The following is a 23,718-nucleotide window of genomic DNA, read 5'->3' on the forward strand; positions in this document are numbered from 1 at the left end:
GTGTGTTCAGGGTTCGATGGGTTTGTTCAGACCTGGCTTGAATCGATCTGATCGGTTATCAGATGCCCCTCAATGGAGCGCCCTGCTTTCACTTTTATATGCTAGGGGAAAGCACGGGCTACAGTGGAGGGAAAGAGGAGAATGAGAGAGAGAGAGCCGAAGGCCTTTAGGATTGCCGGATCCTTCTTCTCCTTCATGCGGGTCCCACCGACACTATAGATGTCAATAGGGATGGCGCCACATCACGGTCCTGTCTGTCACTGGCGCCATGCACAGGCGTCGTCTACCGGTCATGGCGTTGCACTCCATCCTGGTGGACGTCGTGGTGAACCGACGTGCCGGTCAGTGTTCGTACGAGGGTTAGGCAGAACAGTACCGGTACGCCTGACGCTATTCTTGATGTGAATCCTCAGGTTTGGCCCGTCATGGCCACGGGTTACATCGGGGTGTGCCGGTCTCTTCCTTGGCGTCAGAGTTTTGACCTAGGCCCATACGCTTGGACCCGGAGTGGTTGGCGGCGATATGGGACCCCATCGGGCGAGGCGAAGCCCATACTCGAGGGGTCGGGTGAGGCGGAGCCTGTCCCCAGAGGTCGGGCGAGGCAGAGCCTATGGCCTCGGGGTCGGGCGAGGCGGAGCCTTCCCCTAGAGGTCGGGCGAAGCGGAGCCTGCCCCGAGAGGTCGGATGAGGCAGAGCCTACGGCCTCGGGGTCGGGCGAGGCGGAGCCTGCCCCCAGAGGGCGGACGAGGCAGAGCCAGCAGCCTTGGGGTCAGGCGAGGCGGAGCACGAACCCAAGGGCCGGGTGAGGCATTGCGCAAACCCAACGGTCGGGCAAGGCGGAGCCTGCGGCCTTAGGGTTAGGCGAGAGGAATGCAAACCCAAGGGTCGGGCGAGGCAGAGCCCGCAGCCTTGGGGTCAGGCGAGCCGGAGCGCAAACCCAAGGGTTGAGCGAGGTGGAGCCCTCCCCCAGAGGTCGGACAAGTCGGAGTTCGCCCCCAGAGGTCGGGTGAGGCGGAGCTTACGTGCCTAGGGGTCGGTTCGAGCCGTTGTCGCGCTCTTGACTGCTTGGATGAATCAATGTTGATGGTCATTAGCTCCTCCTCTTCGGATACCCTAGTATTGGTCCTCGACAACATGAAATATCCAAAAAAATAACACTTGCAACATATGCAATATCCCCCCAATCTACTTTTGCAACATCAAAATAGAACAATTGCAACATACATTTAAAATATCTGAAACAATTAAAACATACATAAGAAACATAGAGGAGGGGAAGGCTAGGGCCGGTCGATTCCAGCCGCCGGGGTCAGAGCTGGCAGGGACCGGTGGGGCACGAGCACCACCGCCACCAACAGCGGGCTTGGCTCGGCCGGGCGGCGCGCGCGATGGGTGGAGCGAGCACCACTAGCACCAGCGTGGGACGGGAGGGAGCGAGAAATGCTAGCGACATGGGCGAGCGAGTGGCGTGTGGCAGCAGTGACGCAGAATGGCATCCGTATTCGGAACGGGATGGATGAAGTGGCAGTCGCAAGGCGCTGTGGTGAAGAGGAGGGAGAGGAAAGGGTAAGAAGATTTTTTTCTTTTTTTTTTAAATGGTTGGGGGTGAGGACGAAACGGTCATTGGGCTGTGTTGCGGCCAACCATCAGCACCGTCTGGGCGGACGGACGCCCTATACCCAGCATTACCATTACTCTTATTTGTGCAATGAAAGAAAATGTTGGGGATTGAGTCTGGAGAGTATGCAACCGGCGGTTCATAGACACCGTCGACGGTGACATGGAGAGCACGGCCGAGTACACCAGCATCCGAGGAAAACTTAAACTCGCTGCCGTCGTACTGCAGACCCTTCGTCGACGGAAGCTGAAGCCGATGACGTCGCCCCGGTCGAGGGAGGCAGAGAAGATGCTGGAGCGATTGCGGCCACCCAGCACTGGATTATTGCTACAAGGATGCCACTCATCAAGCCTCGAGGGGGAGGGGCAGCCATCGTGATCGTGAGTGGGGGCAGCTGCAAAAAAATAATCTCCCAACTATATGCTCCGGTATCTCTGAATGATGCCCCAGCAATTGCCACGTATCCCATAGGTTTTGACTGCCCCTCAAGGTGTTCTGCGCACACGAAATCACTGGTGTGAGAGAAACCAACGTCGGATTGAATTTCTGTATATTAAAAGGACTATAATGCGCCTGCCCGTATTGGGATACATAGTATTCCATTTTCCTATCATGAATAAAGGATGCATAGTATTCCATTCTCTCATCAACCACTTCACTATTCCAATTTCGCTTACCAGTTCGATCACCAATCGTCCAAGGACCAACATTTGGCGCCCACCGTGGTTGTTGCTCGAACTTTCCAATAGCCCCCGAAAGAGCAAGATGATGGACAAACAGAGGGATTGAAGAAAACTCAACCCATCCCACCCAATCCCGAAGATCTATGCAACACAGATGTCAACAATGAAATTGCCCCAACAAGGGCTTTACCCGAAGGCCACCTTAATGACGATGCATTTGAACATGAAGATGGTGACCTCAAGAACAAAGACACGCGCGAGCTATCAACGAAACCAAGGTTTGGCGAATTAGAAGCGTACAAGCAAGAAATAAAAAAAAAGCTACAACAACAAAAGCTCCGCTTGCAGCAAGAAGTCGTAGCAAAGCAAAGAGCTGAAGAACCGAAGATCACCATCCTAGAGGTCGAAGATTTGTAGAACAAACTGAACAAAGAAGTCTTCGACCTTGAGAGAGAAATAGGGTTAAGTCCAATTTACACCCTCCAACTTGCAGCAAAGTTCGAATTTCAACCTCGAACTTCAAAACCGGACAACTTTGGCCCTCCAACTCTCGAAAAAGTTCAACTTTCAACCTTCTTCGCGGGTGAACAGTAACTTTTGATATTTTTGGGAGCGCCGAAATTTTATATTATTTTTTTGAGCATCTTAACGTCCTCAAATGAAAAAACTCAAAACTACAAAGTTGTAGATCTCAACGAGGTCTACAATTTACATATAAAAATTATCTTCATCCGACATCGTATTGAAGGGTTTTCTATTTTTTGAAATTTGAGTCTCATCACGCGATAAAATATGGTGCTGAAATTTTATATTATTTTTTCGAGCATCTTACTTTCCTCAAATGAAAAAACTCAAAACTACAAAGTTGTAGATCTCATCGAGGTCTACAATTTATATATAAAAATTATCTTCATCGGACATCGTATTGACGGGTTTTCTATTTTTTGAAATTTGAGTCTCATCACGCAACAAAATTGTTTCCCGCGTCGTCTCAAGCACACGACACCCCATTGTATACGGGACCTTTTCTTCTCCTTTTGCAGCATCGCTCAAAAGTGACTCCAATATGTCCCTCTAAACACCACCTGCATAGAAGAAGAAGCTCGTGTCCTGTAAAAACCTCGTCATTTCGGTTTAGCCAAATTGCCCAGAAAATGGCACAAACTCCACCATGGCATGATACTTAAGTTTCTTCTCTACCCCATAAAGCCAATCGTTAAACATGTTGTCCATATTTAACGGAGGGGATAAATTAAAAGAAACATCTATCAATCTCCAAATAAACTTATCATTCTAGCAATTAAAGAAGAGGTGTTGTATTGACGCATTCAAGTTGCAAAGACAACATTTAACACTTTCTTTCCACCAACCGGAACTGAAGATCCCTTCTGGGCCAGCCTACGGCGCTAGTTGTTAGGCTCGGGACTAAACGGGGCATTAGTCCTAGGGTCTAATCTACCTAGAACTAAAGCCCAAAACCGAAACTTGGTTCTCTACTGGTGTGTGTAAGGCCAGTTTAGAGCCGGCTAGAAAAATATCACTAACTATATTTTGCTCCGGCACCTATATGCATTATGCATGAGGGCTCAAAACCTGTGACCCGCTTATATGAATGTATTTTTTGCATCGTGGCTCTTCATGCCCACAAAAATGAGCCTATATGACTAGCTCTACGATTCTCCAGTGTAGATTCTTAAAAAAGTGGTCCCGACTTTTTCGTCCAGACTCTAAATTAGACAATCTGGAACTATACTTGGCGATCTTCAAAGTACAGCAGCAAGCAGCAGGAAAGCCTACAGTTTGCTAATTGGACATATTGAAGCCTCTCCACTGTTGTCTTGGCTTTGGGCTTCTAGTAATTTGGGTAAGCATAAATTCTTCTTTTGGCTACTTCTTAGAGACAGATTGAACACAAGAAATCTTTTGAGAAGGAAGAATATGGAATTTGAGGACTATAATTGTGTTCTATGTAACGAAGGACTTGAAGAAACGAGCTTTCATATTTTCTTTGAGTGTGCCTTCAGTAAGGGCAGCAGTGAAGTCTCCTCCGGGGGGTCCAACTAGAGGGAGAGAGCGCCCGCCGTTGCCCTCGTGGCCGCGGCGTCCACCAAGCCCTACCGCCTAACTCCCCTTCCTTGGTGGCTGTCTTCTCTGGCACCTCCACCATAGGCGCCAGCCCTGTGCGCCACCGAAGTTGACTGAGATCACACCAGGTGGTGTCTATTTGCTCCTCTGCTGCTACGCTCCTGTGGGTTCCTGACTTCCTGTGGTGGTGTTCTGAAGCTTGTGCTGCCCCCTCAAGGTGTTCGACTGCTGTTCTCAAAGGTGTTGCCTTGCGGAGATTCGGCTTTCTTCCCTAGCTGTCTTCTTTGGCCTTGCTCCATGGCTGTCCAAGGTCTCTCCTCGTCTGGCCTCAAGATTCAGGCTGAAGTCTGGCATCAGTTTGGGTTGCCAATCTCTTGCTCGGAGCTTTCCGTTGGCTCTTTTGCTCTCATGGCCGCTTTCGGGCGTTGCAAGTTTCGCCTCTCGGAAGAGTCAGTGGGTTTACCGATTCAAGCCACCATTGGTGGAGTAGCAAGCCATTTCCGTGTCCACCAACTTTCTCCCCGAGTGTTCAAATTCTTTGTTAGCTCTCAGCAAGTGGGTTTTTTCGTTCGTCGTTTGATTTCTTTTGAATGCATCAGCCACAAGGTTTTCTTTCATCTCTGGGGGTGGTGGACCAAATTGGAGCAAAGATTTCTTGTCCTTCTACAGGGAGGAAGCAGCCTCCTGGACTTCTGTCAGTGAAACCTCTTCACGCAGTGCTCAAGTTAATCATAGCTGCTCCTTTGCTGATGCGGTAAAAAGTCCGCCCCTTTCTGGTGTCAGTCTGATTCCTCTAGGCAATGGTGTTTTGAAGCATTCCTCTAGAAAGTCAGTTTTTGACAGAATTGTTTTTCCACGAATCTTTGCTTTCGAGCGCTTGCAACCGAATGAACAGAGCCATAAATAGAGAAGTTCTTCCTTGGTTCTTGTGCCGCGCTCTAACTCAGTCTCTAATCAAGCTTGGTGCTCAAGGTGCCTGGCTTTGAATCACTCAAGAAACACCTGTAACAACGCCACTAAATGTCCTGTCTGCCATGGGTGGGGACATGTGGCGGTAACATGTTTCAAGGAAGTAATTTCAAAGGGGAAATTACCGTTAGACGCTACTAATGGATCGGTGGCTTTGTCCCTGTACTCATCCTGGTTTCGCCAAAACCCAAAGCAGCCCACTAGGCCTTCCTCTAGCAGGCCGCCAATTTTTGAGTCTTCCAGTGACCTTGCATCTTCCATGCTTGTGAAAACGATTCAGTTGCCCTTTGCGCCGCGGTGGCCGATCACTATGAAATGGAATGTCCCCTCGTCTTCTAAGGTGGGACCAGTCTCTTGCTCTCTCTCTTTGGGCGGTGTCTTCTTGGCTTCAACGTCGCATGATATACCCCCTGAGCTCCCTTCTGATCAAGAGACCTAGTGTGCAAACCCCATCTCGCCTACCAACCAAACTACACAAGAACTCCAACTAAACCCTTATAGCGCTGATCCAATGATGGCCTATCATCGTGCGGATGCTGCTCCTTTCGTCCCTAATGGGATGCATCAGATCAACGTACCTGGAAGGATCCCCACGGTGCGTGCAGTGGCAAGATCAAGACCCCAACGAAGGAACGAGACAGTGGCCATTGTCACCATCAATCCATTACCAGGTAATGCTCTGCATTTTCCTGCTATTAGAGAGGTCCTTGAGGAGTTTTTGAAGAAAGGCACATTGCTTTCACTGATATTCAGCCGAGTCATCTTGGTCAAGCTCTAGTCTATCTCAACTACCCAGATGATAGAGATGTTTTAGTCATCAACAGTCCTTTGCCAATGGGGGATGTTCAAGTCACTTTTACTAGGCACAATCAAGGGAGAAATTGGCATAGGGCAAACCTTAATCATTAATGCTAGTTAATGTTGATGGGCTTCCCTCTTGATTATTGGGAGACTGATTATATCCAAGACGCAATTTGCTATTTTGGTAGATTGGACAATTGGATAAATAATAGAAGGCGCCTTACCAGATTGCTTGTTAGAGCTAGGGTTGCTGATCTACAAAGCGTTCCTCAATGGATTGTTTACTCTGATGGGGTTAGAAATGATCTAGATTCATGGACTATACAATGTGAAATAGTGAGTCATGATTTTGTTGGAGGAGGTCCTCCACCTGAAGATCCAGCTCCTCATCGTCTGGATCATTTGGCTTCTTTTGATTTCTTTGGCTTAGGTCAGCCTGGGGATGGTCCTGTGATTGGAGGACAGCGAAACAATTAGCAGAACATTCAGCAGTTTCAGCCTGGGGCTGGTCATGTCTTTGGAGGTCAGCAAAATAACCGGCAGAACATTCAGCAGTTTCAGTTTGGACAGGATAATGCAGGCAACAATCAAGAACAGGAGGATCAACCTAATCAAGATGTGGAAGAGATCAATCTCAATGCTCAGTGGGACTTGCAGCTCAGAATGCTCAGAATGTTCCTTGGGATGAATGGCCAGCTCCTTAGAATTAGCAACCAGTCCCTGCTCAGAACATGGAAATTGACTTAAACATGGACCTTCCAAACCCTGACATGCAAGAAGTTATCATTAATCCTGCAGCAGCCCCTGGTGCTCTGAATGGGGATATTCTGGAACTAAATGATCTCTTGCAGGAAGCTGATCAAGTTGAAGAAGTCATCCAACCAGTGGAGAACCCTGGTCTCAATCTTAATGATCCCCTTGTAGATTAGAACCCTGAGCAGATCCATGAGGAAGTGCAGGTTCCTCATTTCAATCTGCCAATTGAGCCTATGATTGATGAAGAAATCCCACTGCACATGCTGTTAAATGGAGATGAGCCTGACATGGAAGATGAAATGAATGAAGAACAGTTAATGGAGGATGTAGGAAATCATTTCTTACAGGTTGGTGCAATTATGCTGAGAGATGATCCACCAGTTTTCCCCACTTTTCAGCAGCAGTTCAACCTTGAAAAGGAAGTCGGTGAGCCCTGGATGACAATTGCTGAAAATATTCCTAGGAAGAAGATGAAAGTATCAGCTCAGTGGGCTCCCTTCTTCACTGCTCTGTTACTTTCACCAGCAAATTATAAGTGGGTTAAAAGTTTTATTGAATCTGGAGCCTGGGCTATTTTTAGCAAAAACCTGACAACTACATTCATTAAAATTCCTGATCAGTGTCCTTTGACAAGGCTTCCTTGTATCAACAGGGAGGTCAATGCTCATAGGGAGTCCAATGCTCCTCTGTTATTGCATGAACTTGCTAACATGAACAATCAATCAGACAAGAGCACTCCAGCAGAAAAGAAAGGAAAAAAAGAAGAGAACACCTCTTGTAGAGAGTGAAGTGAGAAGGAGCCCCAGGCTTAAAGAAATTAACAAGGGTTTCAAAGCAGATAGCTGTGCTAGCAAGAAATGCCTTGCTTGCAACCCTAATCCACCTGACCTTTCTCTAGATATGATCAGAAAGCTGGGTACTGGACTATGCAAAATTAATGAAAATCTTTTGACTGAAAAGGCTCTAAATCAGAAAAAGAAGAGATCCTGCAAGACTATCAACAAAAGGGCTTTGAAGGAGAATTTGAAGCCTAATGATGCTATTGCTGCTGCTCAAGACGACAAAGAAGCTGAGAGTCAGAAGAAAGGGAAGACTAAGAAGACTGCCAGAAAGAAAGAAATCAAGAAGAATGTGAGGCCTGCGGGTGATGATCATGATCTTCAAGATGAAGAAGGTGCTAACTCCTCTGCTCCAGAGGATGATGCACCTAAAGAGAAATGAAGAAATGATGACCATTTTGAAGCTTAGAGTCAAAGATTGGCGCTACACTTTTGCGTTCTGGGCAGATGGCCTATCTTTTTTTCTCTTTGCTTACTTTGCACTGTATGTGCATTTTAGTTTAAGTTTTTGGTCTTGTTCAGTCTCCCTAGTTATCAAGTGGAAATGGTTAAGGTTCTTGTTGAACTTTGTGTCTGTTACTTGGTCCTGGATGGTTTAGAACTGGTTAAATTTTAAATCTCTTAGATGGTGGTTGCCTCTGCTAAGTCTAAGTGCTCATGTTCTCTTTCAAGTTTAAGTTTTCCGTTTCGGTGTTACTCAAAACTTTAAATCATGAGTAACCAAAATCGAAGAGGTTGGAAAGTCCTATGTTGGAATGCTAGAGGTATTAATTCAGATGAAAAATGGAATCTAATAAAAAACACACTTGTTGAAGCTGGCTGTGACATTTTTTGCTTTCAAGAAACAAAAAGACAGATATGGGACACCCAATTCCTCAGAAAATTTAGCCCCCTGGATTTGACTCATTTGAGTTTTTGCCCTCCATTGGGGCTTCAGGTGGTCTAATCACTGGATGGAAAAGTTCTGTCTTCACTGGGCAGCTTATTTTTCAGAACAGTTTTGCCATAACTATCTGTCAAGAGCCTGGAGATCGTGGGTAGGCGGCCCGCGGCTACGTAGATCGTAGCCGTCAGCCGTGTCTTCCGATCTGGAGGTTATACCCCTCACGGTGATCGGGCTTGAGAGTCTTTGGGGAAGAGAGGGAGGTTTTAGGATAACTGATCTTCCTTCCTTTATCAAATGGCCCTAGATCCATACATATAGCCTCTCGGGCTGTTGAAAAGGAAACTAACTAATCCTTGATTCTAGCTGTTGAAAAGGAAACTAACTAATCCTTGATTCTAGGGAAAGATAGCAAATCAAATCTTCCTTCTTTCTATCCTAGCCACTGGATGTTCCCTGCGCATCGCGCGTGCTGGCCTGGGCGTCGCGCTCAGTGCGCTCCGCGGCCCGCCTCACGTCGCAGTTGCGCCTACGACGGTGGTAGCTGTGGCCCCACATGACATCTCTCGCCCCCTCGAGACCCAGCTCGTCCTCGAGCTGGAAATCTGGATATGAAGCGCGGAAAGCGTCGAGGTCTTCCCAGGAGGCCGAAGAAGCAGGCTCGCCGCGCCAGAAGACCAGGACCTGGGTGACGCCACGTGCTAGGCGAGCCTGAGTGACTCGGTCGGGAGCTGGAAGCACCGCGCCATGCTGGATGTCCGGCAGAGGAGGTGGGGTGGCCGGTGGAGTGCCACTGAACTTCTTGAGGGTCCCGACGTGGAATACGTCGTGGATACGGGCTTGCGGAGGTAGCTCAAGCCGCACCGCGACCTCATTGATCTTCTCGATGACCCGGTAGGGCCCCAGGTAGCGGGCCTTCAGCTTGCCCGACGTGGTGCGGGGGAGGGACGTCGCCTGGCGCTGATGAAGACGCAGCAAGGCCCAATCGCCAACGGCGTAGGCGACCTGGCGATGATGGCGGTCGTAGTGCAGCTTCTGCACCGCCTGGGCTTGCTCCAGGCGATGGCGGACCTCGGCGAGGAACTCCTCGCGCTCCTCCATGTCGCGGGCCACAGCTGCGACACGGGTCTCGCCCGGCTCATACGAGCGTATGGTCGGAGGGTCGTGGTCGTAGACCACCCGGAACGGCGTCTCCCGAAGCGACGACTGGAAGGCCGTGTTGTAGACGTATTCTGCCCATGGCAGCCACCGGAGCCACTGGCGAGGGCGATCTCCTGTGAAACAACGGAGATACATGACTATGACGCGGTTCGCTGCCTCGGTTTGGCCATCCGACTGGGGGTGGAAGGCGGAGGTCATGTGCAGCTTGGTGCCCATGAGTCTCATGAGCTCACGCCAAAAGACGGACGTGAACACCGGGTCCCGGTCGGAGACGATGGACTGAGGCATCCCGTGGAGGCGGACGATGTTGGTGAAGAAGGCCTGGGCCACGGACTCGGCGGTATACGGATGCCCGAGTGCGATGAAGTGGCAGTACTTGCTGAAGCGGTCGACGACGGAGAGGATGACCGACTTCCCGTCGACCTTAGGCAGCGCCTCGATGAAATCCAGCCCTATGTCGGCCCAGACCATAGATGGCACTGGGAGGGGCAGCAAGAGACCCGCCGGCCGTAGATGCTCGGACTTGAATCGTTGGCACGTGGCGCAGTCCCGCACGAAGTCCTGGACGATGCGGCGCATGTTGGGGAAGTGGAAGTCGCGCTGCAGCCGGTGCCAGGTGCGCTGAACGCCTTCATGCCCATCGTCATGGATCGCAGCAACAATCTCCTGGAGCAGGGGCGATGTAGGCGGGATGTAGAGGCGCCCGTCATAGAGTACCATGTCGTCCCTGACCGCCCATGGAGCGGTTCTGGAGCCCGCGCGCACCTCGTCGTGGATCGCGACCAGGGCAGGGTTGACGGCCTGTGCCTGGCGGAGACGGCTGATGTAGTCAAAACGCGGTGCCGAGATGGCGCGGAGACCGCCCATGCTGTCCTCCTCAGCATCGCGACGCGAGAGGGCGTCCGCCACGACGTTGGTTGCCCCGGACTTGTACTCGACGGCGAAGTCGAAGCCGAGCAGCTTGCCAACCCAATGGTGCTGGGGAATGGTGGCAAGGCGTTGATCCAGCAGAAACTTGAGGCTATGGTGGTCCGTCTTGACGAGGAAGTGGCGGCCCCACAGATATGGCCTCCAGTGCCGCACTGCGAGCACGAGGCCAATGAGCTCCCGCTCATACGCCGCTAGGGAGCGGTGTCGTGGCGCCACCGGTCTGCTGAAGAAGGCGATGGGATGGCCCTCCTGCAAAAGGACGGCGCCGAAGCCGTATGTCGACGCGTCGCACTCCACCACGAACAGTTTGGTAAAGTCCGGCAAGGCCAAGACCGGCGCCGAAGTTACTGCGGCCTTGAGTGCGCCGAACGCCTCCTCGGCGGCAGCCCCCCAAGTGAAGCTGTCCTTCTTCAAGAGCGCCGTGAGGGGCGCGGCGATGGAGCCGTAGTTGTGGACGAACTTCCGATAGTAGCCCGCCAACCCAAGGAAGCCACGGACCGCCCGCGCGGAACGGGGCCGAGGCCACTCGTGGATGGCTTGGACCTTGCTGGGGTCCATGGCGACGCCGGCTGCTGAAATGGTGTGGCCCAGATAGGCAACGACGTCCACACCAAAACAGCACTTGGAGCGCTTGACGAACAGGCGGTGCTGGCGCAGGAGCTCGAAGACGATGCGCAGGTGGCGGAGGTGATCTGCCCAGGAGGTACTATAGATCAAGATGTCATCGAAAAAGACTAGGACGAACCGCCGAAGGTAAGCCCGGAGGACGTCGTTCATCAGTGCCTGGAACGTGGCCGGGGCGTTGCACAGCCCGAACGGCATCACCAGAAATTCGTAGAGGCCGTCGTGGGTGCGGAACGCCGTCTTGTGGATGTCCTCAGTGCGCATCCGCACCTGGTGGTAGCCCGAGCGCAAGTCGAGCTTGGTGAAGAAGCGCGCGCCGTGGAGCTCGTCGAGGAGCTCATCCACCACCGGAATAGGGAAGGCGTCCTTGACGGTCAGCGCGTTGAGGGCGCGGTAATCGACGCAAAATCTCCACGAGCCGTCGGCCTTGTGGACGAGGAGGGCCGGGGAGGAGAAAGGCGAATCGCTGCGACGGACGACGCCCTGCTCAATCATGGCGGCGCACTGGCGCTCCAGCTCATCTTTGTGTGCCGCGGGATAGCGGTAGGGCCGCACGGCGACGGGGGCCGAGCCGGGTTTGAGGACGATGGCGTGGTCCCGCGTGCGCTGTGGCGGCAGGCCCGAAGGTGTGGCGAAGACGTCCTCATAGGCGGTCAGGAGCTCGTCCAGGAGCGTCCCACTGGCCGCCGCGATGGTGCGCAGGCTGGCGGCGGACGAGGACGGCACGCCCGCCCACGTGATGGTGCGGCCGTCTTGGTGGAAGGACATCGCGCGATCCGCGAAGTTCCACACGATGGGACCGAGTGTGCCCATCCAGCAGGTGCCTAGCACAACCTCGTACCCTGCAAGAGGCATCACAAAGAGATCGGTGTGGAAAGCTGTGCCGTTGATGGAGAAGGGGGCGTTCCTAATGACGCCCGGGTAGGCCACGCGCTCGCCGTTGGCGACCGTGGCGGTCAGGCGTGGCCGGTCCTGGATCGGCAGGCCGGTACGGCGCGCCGCGTCCTCGCCGATGAAACTATGCGTGGAACCGCTGTCGAGCAAGGCGAGGAGGGAGGCCGCCCCCACGGACACCGTGATCTGGATGGTGTCCGCGACAGGAACGCCAGCGACGGCATGGAGGGAGTAGCAGGGTGCTTCGGCTCCTGGTGCCTCCGTCGCGGCGTGAGCTGCCTCCGAAGCGTCCACGGCGTCATCGACCTCCACCCCGTCGACGAAGAAGAGGCGTTTGCAGAAGCGGTTATGGCCCCGGGTGTATGGTTCGTTGCAGTTGAAGCAGAGGCCTTGGCGGCGCCGTTCCGCCATCTCAGCCGGGGAGAGTCGACGTGGAGGTCCTTCGCCGCGACCCTGCTGTCCGGGTACAGGTGGCGCCGGGAGCGCCAGGGGCTGCTGGGGGGCCGGTAGCGCCGGCCGTGGCGCCGGGGCGGGCAGAACGCCGCGCTGGGGCGCTCGGGAAGGCAGTGGCGGTGGCGGATGGGAGGCCTCCATCATCTCCACCTCACGCGCCAGGCTCATGGCTTCGACGAGGGTGGCCGGGTGGTGCAGCCGGACGGCGTGGCTGAGCGGTGGGAGAAGGCCCCCGGTGTAGAGCTGGACGCGTTGCGACTCCTCGAGCCGGCCCGCGCGCGGAAGGAGAGCCTGAAATTGGTTGGAGTAGTCCGCCACGGTGCCCGTGCGCCGGCATTCGGCGAGCTCGAACATGGGCGCGGAACGGAGGGGAGGGCCGAACCGCAGGTTGAGGAGATCCTTGAAGTGGCTCCAGTTCGGCGTGCCGTCATCCGTCTGCAGCTGGATGAACCAGAGCTGCGCGACGTCGTCCAGATGGTACGACGCCATGAGCACGCGCTCGTCGACCGTGGTGCGATGTTGGCGGAAATAGGCCTCGCACTTATTGATGAAGAGCATCGGATCGGTGGTGCCGTCGAAGCGGGGAAAATCCCACTTCTTGTGTTTCGGGTGAAACTCCTGCTCGCGCGGCCCGAGCTGACGGTGGCCATCGGCGCCCCCTGATCCGGACGACTCGGACTGTGCCTTCACAGAGGCCATGTCGGTCTTCAGCGCGGCAAGGTCGGCGGTCATGGCTTGCATCTGGGCAAGAAGATCAGCAAGCGTGGGTTCTGCCATGGCGACAGAAGTAGCGGTGGATGCGGATGGGGAGTGTGGTGGTGGCGGCTGGGCGTGGAGGGCAGATGGCGCGGCGGCGGTGGAAGGTGTAGCGGAGGATGATCGTCTGGTAGCCGATACCAGGTTGTCAAGAGCCTGGAGATCGTGGGTAGGCGGCCCGCGGCTACGTAGATCGTAGCCGTCAGCCGTGTCTTCCGATCTGGAGGTTATACCCCTCACGGTGATCGGGCTTGAGAGTCTTTGGGGGAAGAGAGGGAGGTTTTAGGATAACTGATCTTCCTTCCTTTATCAAATGGCCCTAGATCCATACATATAGCCTCTCGGGCTGTTGAAAAGGAAACTAACTAATCCTTGATTCTAGCTGTTGAAAAGGAAACTAACTAATCCTTGATTCTAGGGAAAGATAGCAAATCAAATCTTCCTTCTTTCTATCCTAGCCACTGGATGTTCCCTGCGCATCGCGCGTGCTGGCCTGGGCGTCGCGCTCAGCGCGCTCCGCGGCCCGCCTCACGTCGCGGTTGCGCCTGCGACGGTGGTAGCTGTGGCCCCACATGACACTATCAAGCTCACTGCTAGACACAATGGTGATACTTGGTACTTAACAAATGTCTATGGACCCTGTGCTCACGAGGGAAAAAGAAGCTTATTCAGTGGTTCAAGCACTACACAGCAATTGGTGAAGAAAATTGGCTCATAGTAGGGGACTTCAACCTTCTGAGAAAACCTGAAGACAGAAATTAACCTGGTGGGGATGTGAATGAAATGTGGCTCTTCAATGAAGCGATAAGCGTTTTGAGTCTGATTGAGCTACCTTTGTATGGTAGAAAATACACTTGGACAAATAAGCAACCCTCACCACTAATGGAGAGATTGGATTGGTTCTTCACTTCTAGTTCGTGGACCACCTCTTATCCAGGCACCTCTGTTAGTACCTTGGTAATGCAGACCTCTAATCACTGGCCCTGCAACATAACAATTTCAACAGCTATCCCTAAAAGCCAGGTTTTCAGGTTTGAAAATTATTGGTTGCAGCAACCATCCTTCACACAAATTGCACAGCAAGGATGGGAAGAAATTGGCAGTCAATCTGACAAAGCAAAAACAGTCACTGCCAAATTCAAGAATCTGTGAAAAATTCTGAGAACTTGGCAATAGAATCTTTCTAACCTCAAAAGAAATCTGGATAATACCAAGATCATCCTTTCTCTTTTAGAAATAATTGAAGAATCTAGAGACTTGACAGTGATGGAATGGAATTTCAAAGAAACTCTCATTGAAAAGTTGAACCAACTTCTAGAGCTGCAGAGAATCTATTGAAAACAAAGAAGCAAAATTAGATGGATCAAAGATGGAGATGCTGGGACTAAGCTTTTTCATGCAAATGCAACCATCAAGCACAGAAACAATTTGATAGCACAGCTTCAGAAGGATAATGGGGAAATAGTTCACAATCATGCAGAGAAGGAAGTCATTCTTTGGGAAGCTTTCAAGGATAGATTGGGACATTCTGAATTTACCTCCATGGCCTTCAACCTCAATTATTTCTTAGAGAATAACTCAGAGTTGACTTGGTTGGAAGAACCTTTCACCAGAGAAGAAATTGATGCAGTTGTCAGAAACTTGCCTAATGACAAAGCCCCTGGTCCAGATGGGTTGAATAATGAGTTTATCAAGAGATGCTTGCACTTTATCAAGGAAGATTTCTATGCTCTCTGTGTTGCTTTTCAAGAAGGTACAGCTAACATTCAGAGCATAAATGACTCCTACATCACTCTCATTCCAAAAATTGATGGGGATCAATGAGTTGGTGATTTCAGGCCAATTTCCTTGCTAAATTGCTCTATCAAATTGATTACAAAGCTATTAGCAAATAGACTGCAGAGTGTGATCCTTCAACTGGTACATCAAAACCAGTATGGCTTCATCAAGACAAGGACAATTCAAGATTGTCTTGCTTGGTCCTTTGAATACCTTCACTTATGCCACCACTCTAAGAAGGAAATTGTTGTCCTAAAGTTAGATTTTGTAAAGTCATTTGACAAGATAGAACATAAGGTGATTTTGGATGTTCTGCCTCACAAAAGCTTTGGATTGAAATGAAGATCATGGATTGAATCAATTCTCAAATCTGGAACCTCAACAGTATTGTTAAATAGAGTGCCAGGAAAAACCTTCCATTGCAAGAGAGGTGTTAGGCAAGGTGATCCCCTTTCTCCCTTGCTTTTTGTCCTTGCTGCTGATCTGCTACAATCCATCCTCAACAAGGCAGCTCAACATGGTTTTCTTAGACTGCCAATCCCATCTCCTAGTTCAGACTTCCCAGTCATACAGTATGCAGATGATACTTTGATCATCTTGGAAGCTTCAGCCATTCGACCTGCGGGGGGTTATGACGGCCCCCGGATTTTCCGTTAAGAAGAAAGATCTTCTCACACAGATCGAGAAAACCTCCGAACCCCTGCCCCCATCCTGACGCAGGAGGTGCCGTAACCCTGTGAGAACCGGGCCGGAGCCTTCCACTGCGCTTTGGCACATGGGGACGGGCGAGGGGATTTTTTTAACCTCAGCCTGAAATCCGCTCCCACGGGGAGTCGAACTCAGGACCTGAGGAGTGCCGCTGGGTCAACTAACCGTTTGAGCTAGGCGCCCTTTGGCTGGAAGCCTCAGCCACACAACTCTTTTTCCTCAAGGGTGTCCTTCAATCCTTCAGTGACTCAACAGGGTTGAAAATTAACTTCTCGAAATCCATGATGGTTCCCATAAACCTGAATAATGAGAAGCTCAATCACCTTGCCAGAACCTTTGGCTGTCAGACTGGTTCTTTCCCCTTCACATATTTGGGGCTACCATTGGGATTAACTAGGTCAAAGGTAGATGATTTTCTCTGCCTTATAAGCAAGTGTGAAAGAAGACTGAATTATATCTCCCCCTTCCTCAGCCAAGCTGGCAGACTTGAGCTCACCAATTCAGTACTGACAGCTTTGCCAACCTACACCATGTGCTCTGTTGCTCTGCCCAAAACAGTTATAAAACAAACTGACAAGTACAGAAGGCATTGTCTTTGGAGAGGTGCAGAAGCAAACACAAAAAAGTGGCAAAGGCAACATGGCCCATAGTTTGCATCCCTAAAGAAGAAGGTGGTTTGGATGTCCTCAACCTTCAAACTCACAATAAAGCATTATTGCTCAAACATCTGCACAAATTTTTTAATAAGAGCAATCTGCCATGGGTGGAGCTAATTTGGGACAAACACTATAGAAATGGAAGGCTGCCAAGTTGCAATGTGCCAAAAGGATCTTTCTGGTGGAGAGATGTCTTGAAATTGCTTGACAAGTTCAAGGGGATGGCAAGCGTGATGATATCTGATGGACAGTCATGTCTGCTTTGGGATGATCTATGGAATGGCCAAGTAAGAAAATCACAATTTCCAGAGCTATATTCCTTTGCAAAGAACAAATCAATAAGTTTAAGTAAGGCACTTGATACAGTCACCTTTCATGATCTGTTCAGCCTACCAGTTTCAGTTGAGGCTTACAACCAGCTGCAAGAATTCCAACTTGAATTATCAGAAATACTGCTTAATGAGGAGAATGACAAATGGACATACATTTGCGGCAATACTTAGTTTTTCTTCTCAAAAGCCTACAAATTACTCACAGGACATTCTCAAGTTGAACCAATATATAAATGGCTTTGGAAGACATCTTGCCAAGGAAAACACAAAAAACTTTCTGGCTTGCCCTTAAGGACAAAATGAGTACTAGAAACATGATCAGGAGAAGAGGTATGCATTTAGATGATTACCAATGTGTCCTTTGTCAGCAATCCTCTGAGGAGACAATTATGCATCTGTTGTTCTATTGCCCCTTTGCTAAAATCTATTGGAACTTGGTGAACTTTCACTTTGCTGACCACCTTTCAATCCAACAAATTCAAGCTTGGAAATATCTGCTACATATTGAATTTTCTCTGGATATTTTCATCATCTTCTGCTGGGGGATCTGGATGAAGAGGAATGATGTTATTTTTAGAAACAAAAATCCTTCGGTGGAAGACTGCAAGACTTGTATAACAGTGGAGGCACTTCTTTTGCTGCATAGATGCAAAGCTAGATTCGTCCCCTTATTAGAGTCATGGATCAATTCCAACTCGTAATTTTCTGGATTTTTTTTCCTTTCCTTCTCTGTTCCCTAAGTTCTTGGTGGTGAACAGATGTTGTTTCTGTCTCCCCTTCTTTAGACTTGGTTGGTTTTGTAACTGTACTCTTTGCTCTTTTTAATGCATTTGCAGTAGGAGCCTCTGGCTCCTCCTGATTTCTCAAAAAAAAAAGTCTTGCTGGAACTCCATCCCAATTGATTGGAATCTGAACCTACAGCCTTTGGATATGGTAATAGAAACCAGATCAGTTTTTGGGAGTCCCATTTTCAGAGAAATCTTCATCACTGCTTGCTGGACCATTTGGATGACCAGAAATGGAGTCATTTTTTATATTGGACAGATCAACATTGACATATGGAAAAGACAGTTCAAAAATGAACTTGACCTTGTGTGCCTCAAAGCCAAGCCAGCAAGACAGAACACTCTTCATTCTTGGAGAGATAATTATTTGTAATGTAATCTTCTTTTGTTTTGGGCCTAGATGCCTTGTAACTGTTGTTTTTCTTTCTCTTTGTTCCCTCTGTACTTCTTATTCTTTCATTTAATTGAAAAAGAAAAAAAATATAGGTAGGGGATTCCCCTGCTGATTCGGTCAAAAAAATTAGATGATCTACATATGCAATTCGATCGTGCATATGCAATGGTTATTAAAGACCAATTTATAATTTGTGGCTTTCCAGAACCGAAGGCCACAGTTAGAAAACCTTACCGGCCGGTTTTACCCAAAGTCTAAATTTTGATCGACAACAGTGCCGATCGCCAATGATACCCTCCGGTCGGCACAATTAAATGGGTGTGTTTGCATTACACAAGGAAAAGCCAGCAAGGAAGTACAAACGCATTTGCTTGGATGAAAACGAGTTTAACTCAGGAATTTGTTCAAGAAGTAATTTGCTTTGATTATTCTCAGTTTCAGTTCAAAGATGCAGACAAGTATTCAAGAAATATCTCATGTTCAGTTCAAAGATGCAGACAAGTATTCAAGATGGAATTTGCTTTGATTGTTCTCAGAGCAAAAGCAAAATTTCACCCGCAGATAGATTTATGGCTAGAAACCTTTGTAATTTTTCTGATTTTCTTTTTGACCTTCTTCGTTTCATGATTGTAATTTTACGCCTTTTTTTTTGCCTCTTTTTAATAAAATTCCAGTAGGGGTCTAAACCCCTCCTGTTCCTTCAGAAAAAAAAAAACCTCAGGAGTTTGTGGCCCGCTAGCACAGGTTTCTGTTTTTCTTTTCTCAATGGTGACTTACAACGAGAAATGGCTATGTATTCTTGAATCAGCTTTATTAGCACATATTTATGTCCACCTCACGTTCTGTTTTTCTTTCATTTTTTCTATTGTCGATGGTGACTTACCACCGGAAATGGCACCCTATATTATTCTTGAAGTTAAATACACCGGCGGCCCTTAAACTTATGGCGTTGTGCCACTTAGGTCCACGAACTCTCGAAATCGAAATTCATGCCCCTGGACTTGTTAAGTGGTGCATATCCCTTCGGGAGGCGCTGAGTAGGCTAATTTTTATTACAGAAAGCACCCTGATAGCGGCGTCCGCGGCCGTCGTCTCCCACGTGCGCGACTTCGGCGGCTGGCCGTCCACCAGTGTGGTGCCAGTGTATTTAACTCTTATTCTGGACTCCCTGGCCTTACTTGCACACATGGCTGTCAAGGGGTTCACACTTCACACTCACGTTCACTTTTGTACTAGTCGGCATGATTACTTCAAACATGGTAGTCGCTGGGATATTATTTAATAGACGGGAGCGATACCTACTTCACATTGCGAAAGGGTGCTGCTTATCTGCAGGAGCTTCCTGGCAAATAAAGCTTAACTGCACCCGAGTTCTATCAGCTTTTTCTGGGAAAAAAAAATCAGGTATCTGTGGCACCATGCATCTCATTTCTTTCAGTGCCCATCTTATTACCGCCTATGTCTTTTTTGTCTAATTACCATCACTTCCTTAATTTGCTTTCTCGATTAATAATATTTGTTTATTGGCTCTTGTTATCTGCTTTAATTTTCATTGTAATTAATTTTGTACGCAGAGACGATCCAAGTCAAGATGAGAATCTACGTTCAATGGCTGGTTTCCGTGTCTATATTATTATCTACTGTTTTCCTGTTAGGTTCATGTAAATCAACTCCAAGCAGCAACCTTAAGGATGATCGAGAGGCTCTACTTGCCTTGAAATCCTGTATCACCAATGATCCGTCAGGAGCACTATCGTCGTGGGGGAATAATGGCTCCTCGGCGTGCACATGGACGGGGATCATCTGTAATCACGCAGGTAGGGTCTTGGAGTTGGACATCGGAGGTCTCAACTTGTCCGGAAGGATTAGCCCTCACATTGGCAATCTCTCGGCTCTTATTTCTTTAAAGCTACAGAATAACCACTTTGAGGGGAACATTCCTGACCAACTTGGTAAACTTGACCGGCTTCAAACGCTAGACCTTAGTAGTAACATCCTCTCAGGAACTGTTCCCCTGCCACTTTACAATATCTCTGCACTTGTTTTCCTTGCATTTCCAGGGAATGACCTTTACGGTGAGATTCCGAGTGATCTTGGTTATCATCTCCCAAACCTCCGGACGTTGAACATTTGCTTCAACAGGTTCCATGGTTCCATCCCATCATCTCTCCACAATCTGACAAAGATCGAAACCATAAGGATGTCCTACAACCTGCTTATCGGCTCAGTGCCACCAGGTCTTAGTGGACTTGATGACCTCGTCACGTACAACATTCAGGGTAATCAAATTTCTGACACAACAAAAATCATTTCTGACCTCACAAACTGCACCAAGCTGCGATACCTTGCACTCGCTGAGAATCTCATCGGGGGTTCGCTTCCTGATTCAGTTGGCAACCTGTCAAGCTCTGTTTCATTTCTGTATCTTGGTTCCAACAAGATAAGTGGTCAAATACCACCGTCCATAGGGCGTTTAACATCCCTAACGTTACTCAACATGAGTTACAATCAGCTTTCCGGGAGTATCCCACCAGAGATAGGCCATCTCAAGAAGCTACAAGTTCTTGAGCTTACAAGGAACAAGCTATCGGGCCCGGTACCAATGGAAATTGGGCACCTTACTGCGCTAGAAACGCTGAACATCGGACAGAATGAGTTGGTTGGTGGAGTTCCAGAAGAGCTGGGTCTCCTCCAACATGTTGACTCGCTAGATATATCGAGCAACAACCTTCATGGGGATATCCCTGCATCTCTGTTTGAACTCAGGAGCCTTAGTTCTATTCTTAACCTGTCACACAATTCACTTACGGCTGCATCAATTGAGATAATTGGCCAGCTACAGAACATCATTGCCATTGACTTGTCAGACAATTTACTCAACAGCAGTATCCCACGCTCGATCGGGCAGTGCCAGAGGCTGCAAACATTATCTTTGAGCCGAAATGCTATGTCAGGAGTGATCCCCGACAGTATTGGGACACTTGGAGCTCTGCAAAGCCTAGACCTTTCAAGCAACAAGTTAACCGGTAGCATACCTGGGAGCCTATCCAAGCTGCACCTTCAACTATTAAACCTCTCAATGAATGATCTTAGTGGGCTGGTTCCAAGCACTGGAATCTTTGAGAACCACTCTTTTGTCTACCTTGATGGAAACCCAAATCTGTGCTACGACTCAAGTTTGGCATGCTACCACTCGCAATATTCCTCTGACCGCCGAAAAATGCACATTGTCATTGTAGTTGCTGCTGCATCAGCAGCTGCCATTTCAATCCTTGGTGTGATTTTTGTTATGCACTTGTCCAGGAGACATTTCGCAAATGCAAGGTCAAGAGTAGCAGGTAGTTTAATCAGAAGAAATCACCGGCTTATTTCATACAATGAGCTATGTCACGTGACCAACACCTTCGACGAGGCGAACCTCATCGGGGTCGGAAGCTTTGGTTCGGTGTACAAAGCTATGCTACATGATGGAACACCAGTGGCCATCAAAGTACTGGACCTGCATAAGATGGGAGCACCAAAGACCTGGGTGACAGAGTGTGGGACTCTAAGAAATGTGAGGCATCGTAACCTCATAAAGCTGGTCACAATTTGTGCAAGTGCGGATTTTTCTGGCAACGACTTCCGTGCTCTGGTTTATGAGCTAATGAGCAATGGAAGCCTGGAAGACTGGATCCAGCGACGCAGACAGCATGAGAATGGGGCGGGGCTCAACGCTGAAGAGGTGCTCAACATCGCCATTGATGTTGCCAGTGCACTGGAGTACATGCACAATGACTGTGGGGAACAGGTTGTGGTGCACTGTGATATCAAACCGAGCAATGTGCTTCTGGATGGGGATATGAACGCAAAAATTGGTGATTTTGGTTTAGCCCGGTTGTTGGCTCCAACGCAACCAGAACAACAATCTGTTTCCAGTATTCATGGACTTACAGGCTCCATTGGATATATTCCACCAGGTACTCATACCTACTGTTCATTGATTTCGAAATAATATTTATCTGGCCTACTTTAGTTAGTTAACCTGCTGTGCTTTTAACTTGTGTCATGCATGAAGAATATGGATACGGGAGTAAGCCATAAACAAGGGGTGACGTCTACAGCTATGGCGTGATGCTCCTCGAGATGATCACTGGGAAGAGCCCTCTCGAACAGAGCTTTGGAGGGGACATGGATCTTACAAAATGGGTGCGACATAATTTCCCACGTCAAGCTCACGATGTAGTTGACAAGCGACTCATCAGCGCTATCACTGATGCCATCTCCGAAGGAGTGCAGGAAAGTAATACCGAGCAGCTACTACTGAACTGCCTGTTAGTTCCCATGATGGAAGTGGCCTTATCTTGTGTTGCCCAATCTCCAGATAAACGAAGTAGCATGCATGATTCTCTCCTAAGGTTGAAGCAAACTAAGGAGACCTACTTGCGCAATCGCAGTACCATGTGCAGAACCAGGAGAGTTGATGTGTAGCCTGCCGATCTCTTGACAAATAAACCACATGTTCATTTTTCAGATTTTTGTATTGCTGTAAGACAAATGGTGATTCCAACTTTCTTGCTAAAATAATTTTCCTAAATGTCAAAGCTGAGAATGTTCATATACAGGAAACTAAGGTTAACTTGTAATAATATAGCTCCGTCTAAACAGAAATAAATACAGCTCCGTCCATTCGTTTTTCAATTCAAGTTTGATGGTTCTTTCAAGATTTTTTTTTTGAATCCTTCCATGAGCAGTGGTTGCTCCTCCTCCCTATACAACATGTGGACCACTGACGGATCCAATATGTCATCCTGAAAATTACCTGCATCAATGTGTTCAGATTTAGTTTTGTTAAATACCATATCGTTTCTATTCAATCATATTGACCAACAAAGCGCAGCAGCTCCTATCAAAATTTGGATTTAAAGCTTTAAGCTTTAACCTTGTAGCCAAGAACCAAACAAATTGGCAAAGTTAGAAGGTGGTTGAATTCCAAAGGTGATATGCACGGTATTCCAAACAAAATCGTGCAAAGTGGCAGTTAAAGAATAAATGTTGATCCATTTCAACCGAACTACAAAGACAATATTTAACACTTCCCTATCAATTCCTCTTGGCTAAGTTATCTTTCGTGAGGGTTGCCCTTTTTTAAATACCACATAAAAATTTTAATTCTAAGTGGTATTTTTAATTTTCAAAGAGGGCTTTTATCAGGAGGAACACCCTCTCGGATGAAAGCTGAGTATAAGGATAGGACTGTGAACAAACCATTCTTAGTAAGGTTCCATCGGAAAACATCCTTCTCATCTATGAGGCCCACTTGTATTACCTTTGACACTAAGTCAAACCAAGCCGTTCGGTTCGCATGAACCAAACCTCATCTAAAAGGACATATTTAGTGGTACAGAACCGAGGACATTCGCCACTGTATCATCTTTGCGCCTCATAATTCGAAATAGGGTAGGATAAACCTTACTAAGAGGTTTATCTCATAACCACACATCTTTCCAAACCACTTGTTCCCCACACTGTACCTTAAAATTGACACAAGATAAAAAGCATCCTTTGCCTTCATATGTCCCACCCAGAAATGTGAATCCCCGGGCCTATGATGCACTTGAGTTAGAGTTTAT

General features: G+C 48.7%; 1 protein-coding gene across 1 annotated transcript; it reads left to right on the forward strand.

Annotated features, from left to right (window-relative positions):
- The first annotated feature begins 19,407 nt into the window (after window positions 1-19,407).
- On the forward strand, window positions 19,408-22,786 carry LOC136497176 (receptor kinase-like protein Xa21). Its single transcript, XM_066492963.1, has 3 exons — window positions 19,408-19,510; window positions 19,681-22,065; window positions 22,164-22,786. Exons 2-3 carry the CDS (start codon window positions 19,698-19,700, stop codon window positions 22,187-22,189), a joined length of 2,394 nt encoding a protein of 797 aa, XP_066349060.1. The 5' UTR covers window positions 19,408-19,510; window positions 19,681-19,697; the 3' UTR covers window positions 22,190-22,786.
- The last annotated feature ends 932 nt before the right edge of the window (window positions 22,787-23,718 follow it).

The sequence above is a fragment of the Miscanthus floridulus genome, chromosome 12, assembly GCF_019320115.1.
Source record: "Miscanthus floridulus cultivar M001 chromosome 12, ASM1932011v1, whole genome shotgun sequence".
NCBI lineage: Eukaryota > Viridiplantae > Streptophyta > Magnoliopsida > Poales > Poaceae > Miscanthus > Miscanthus floridulus.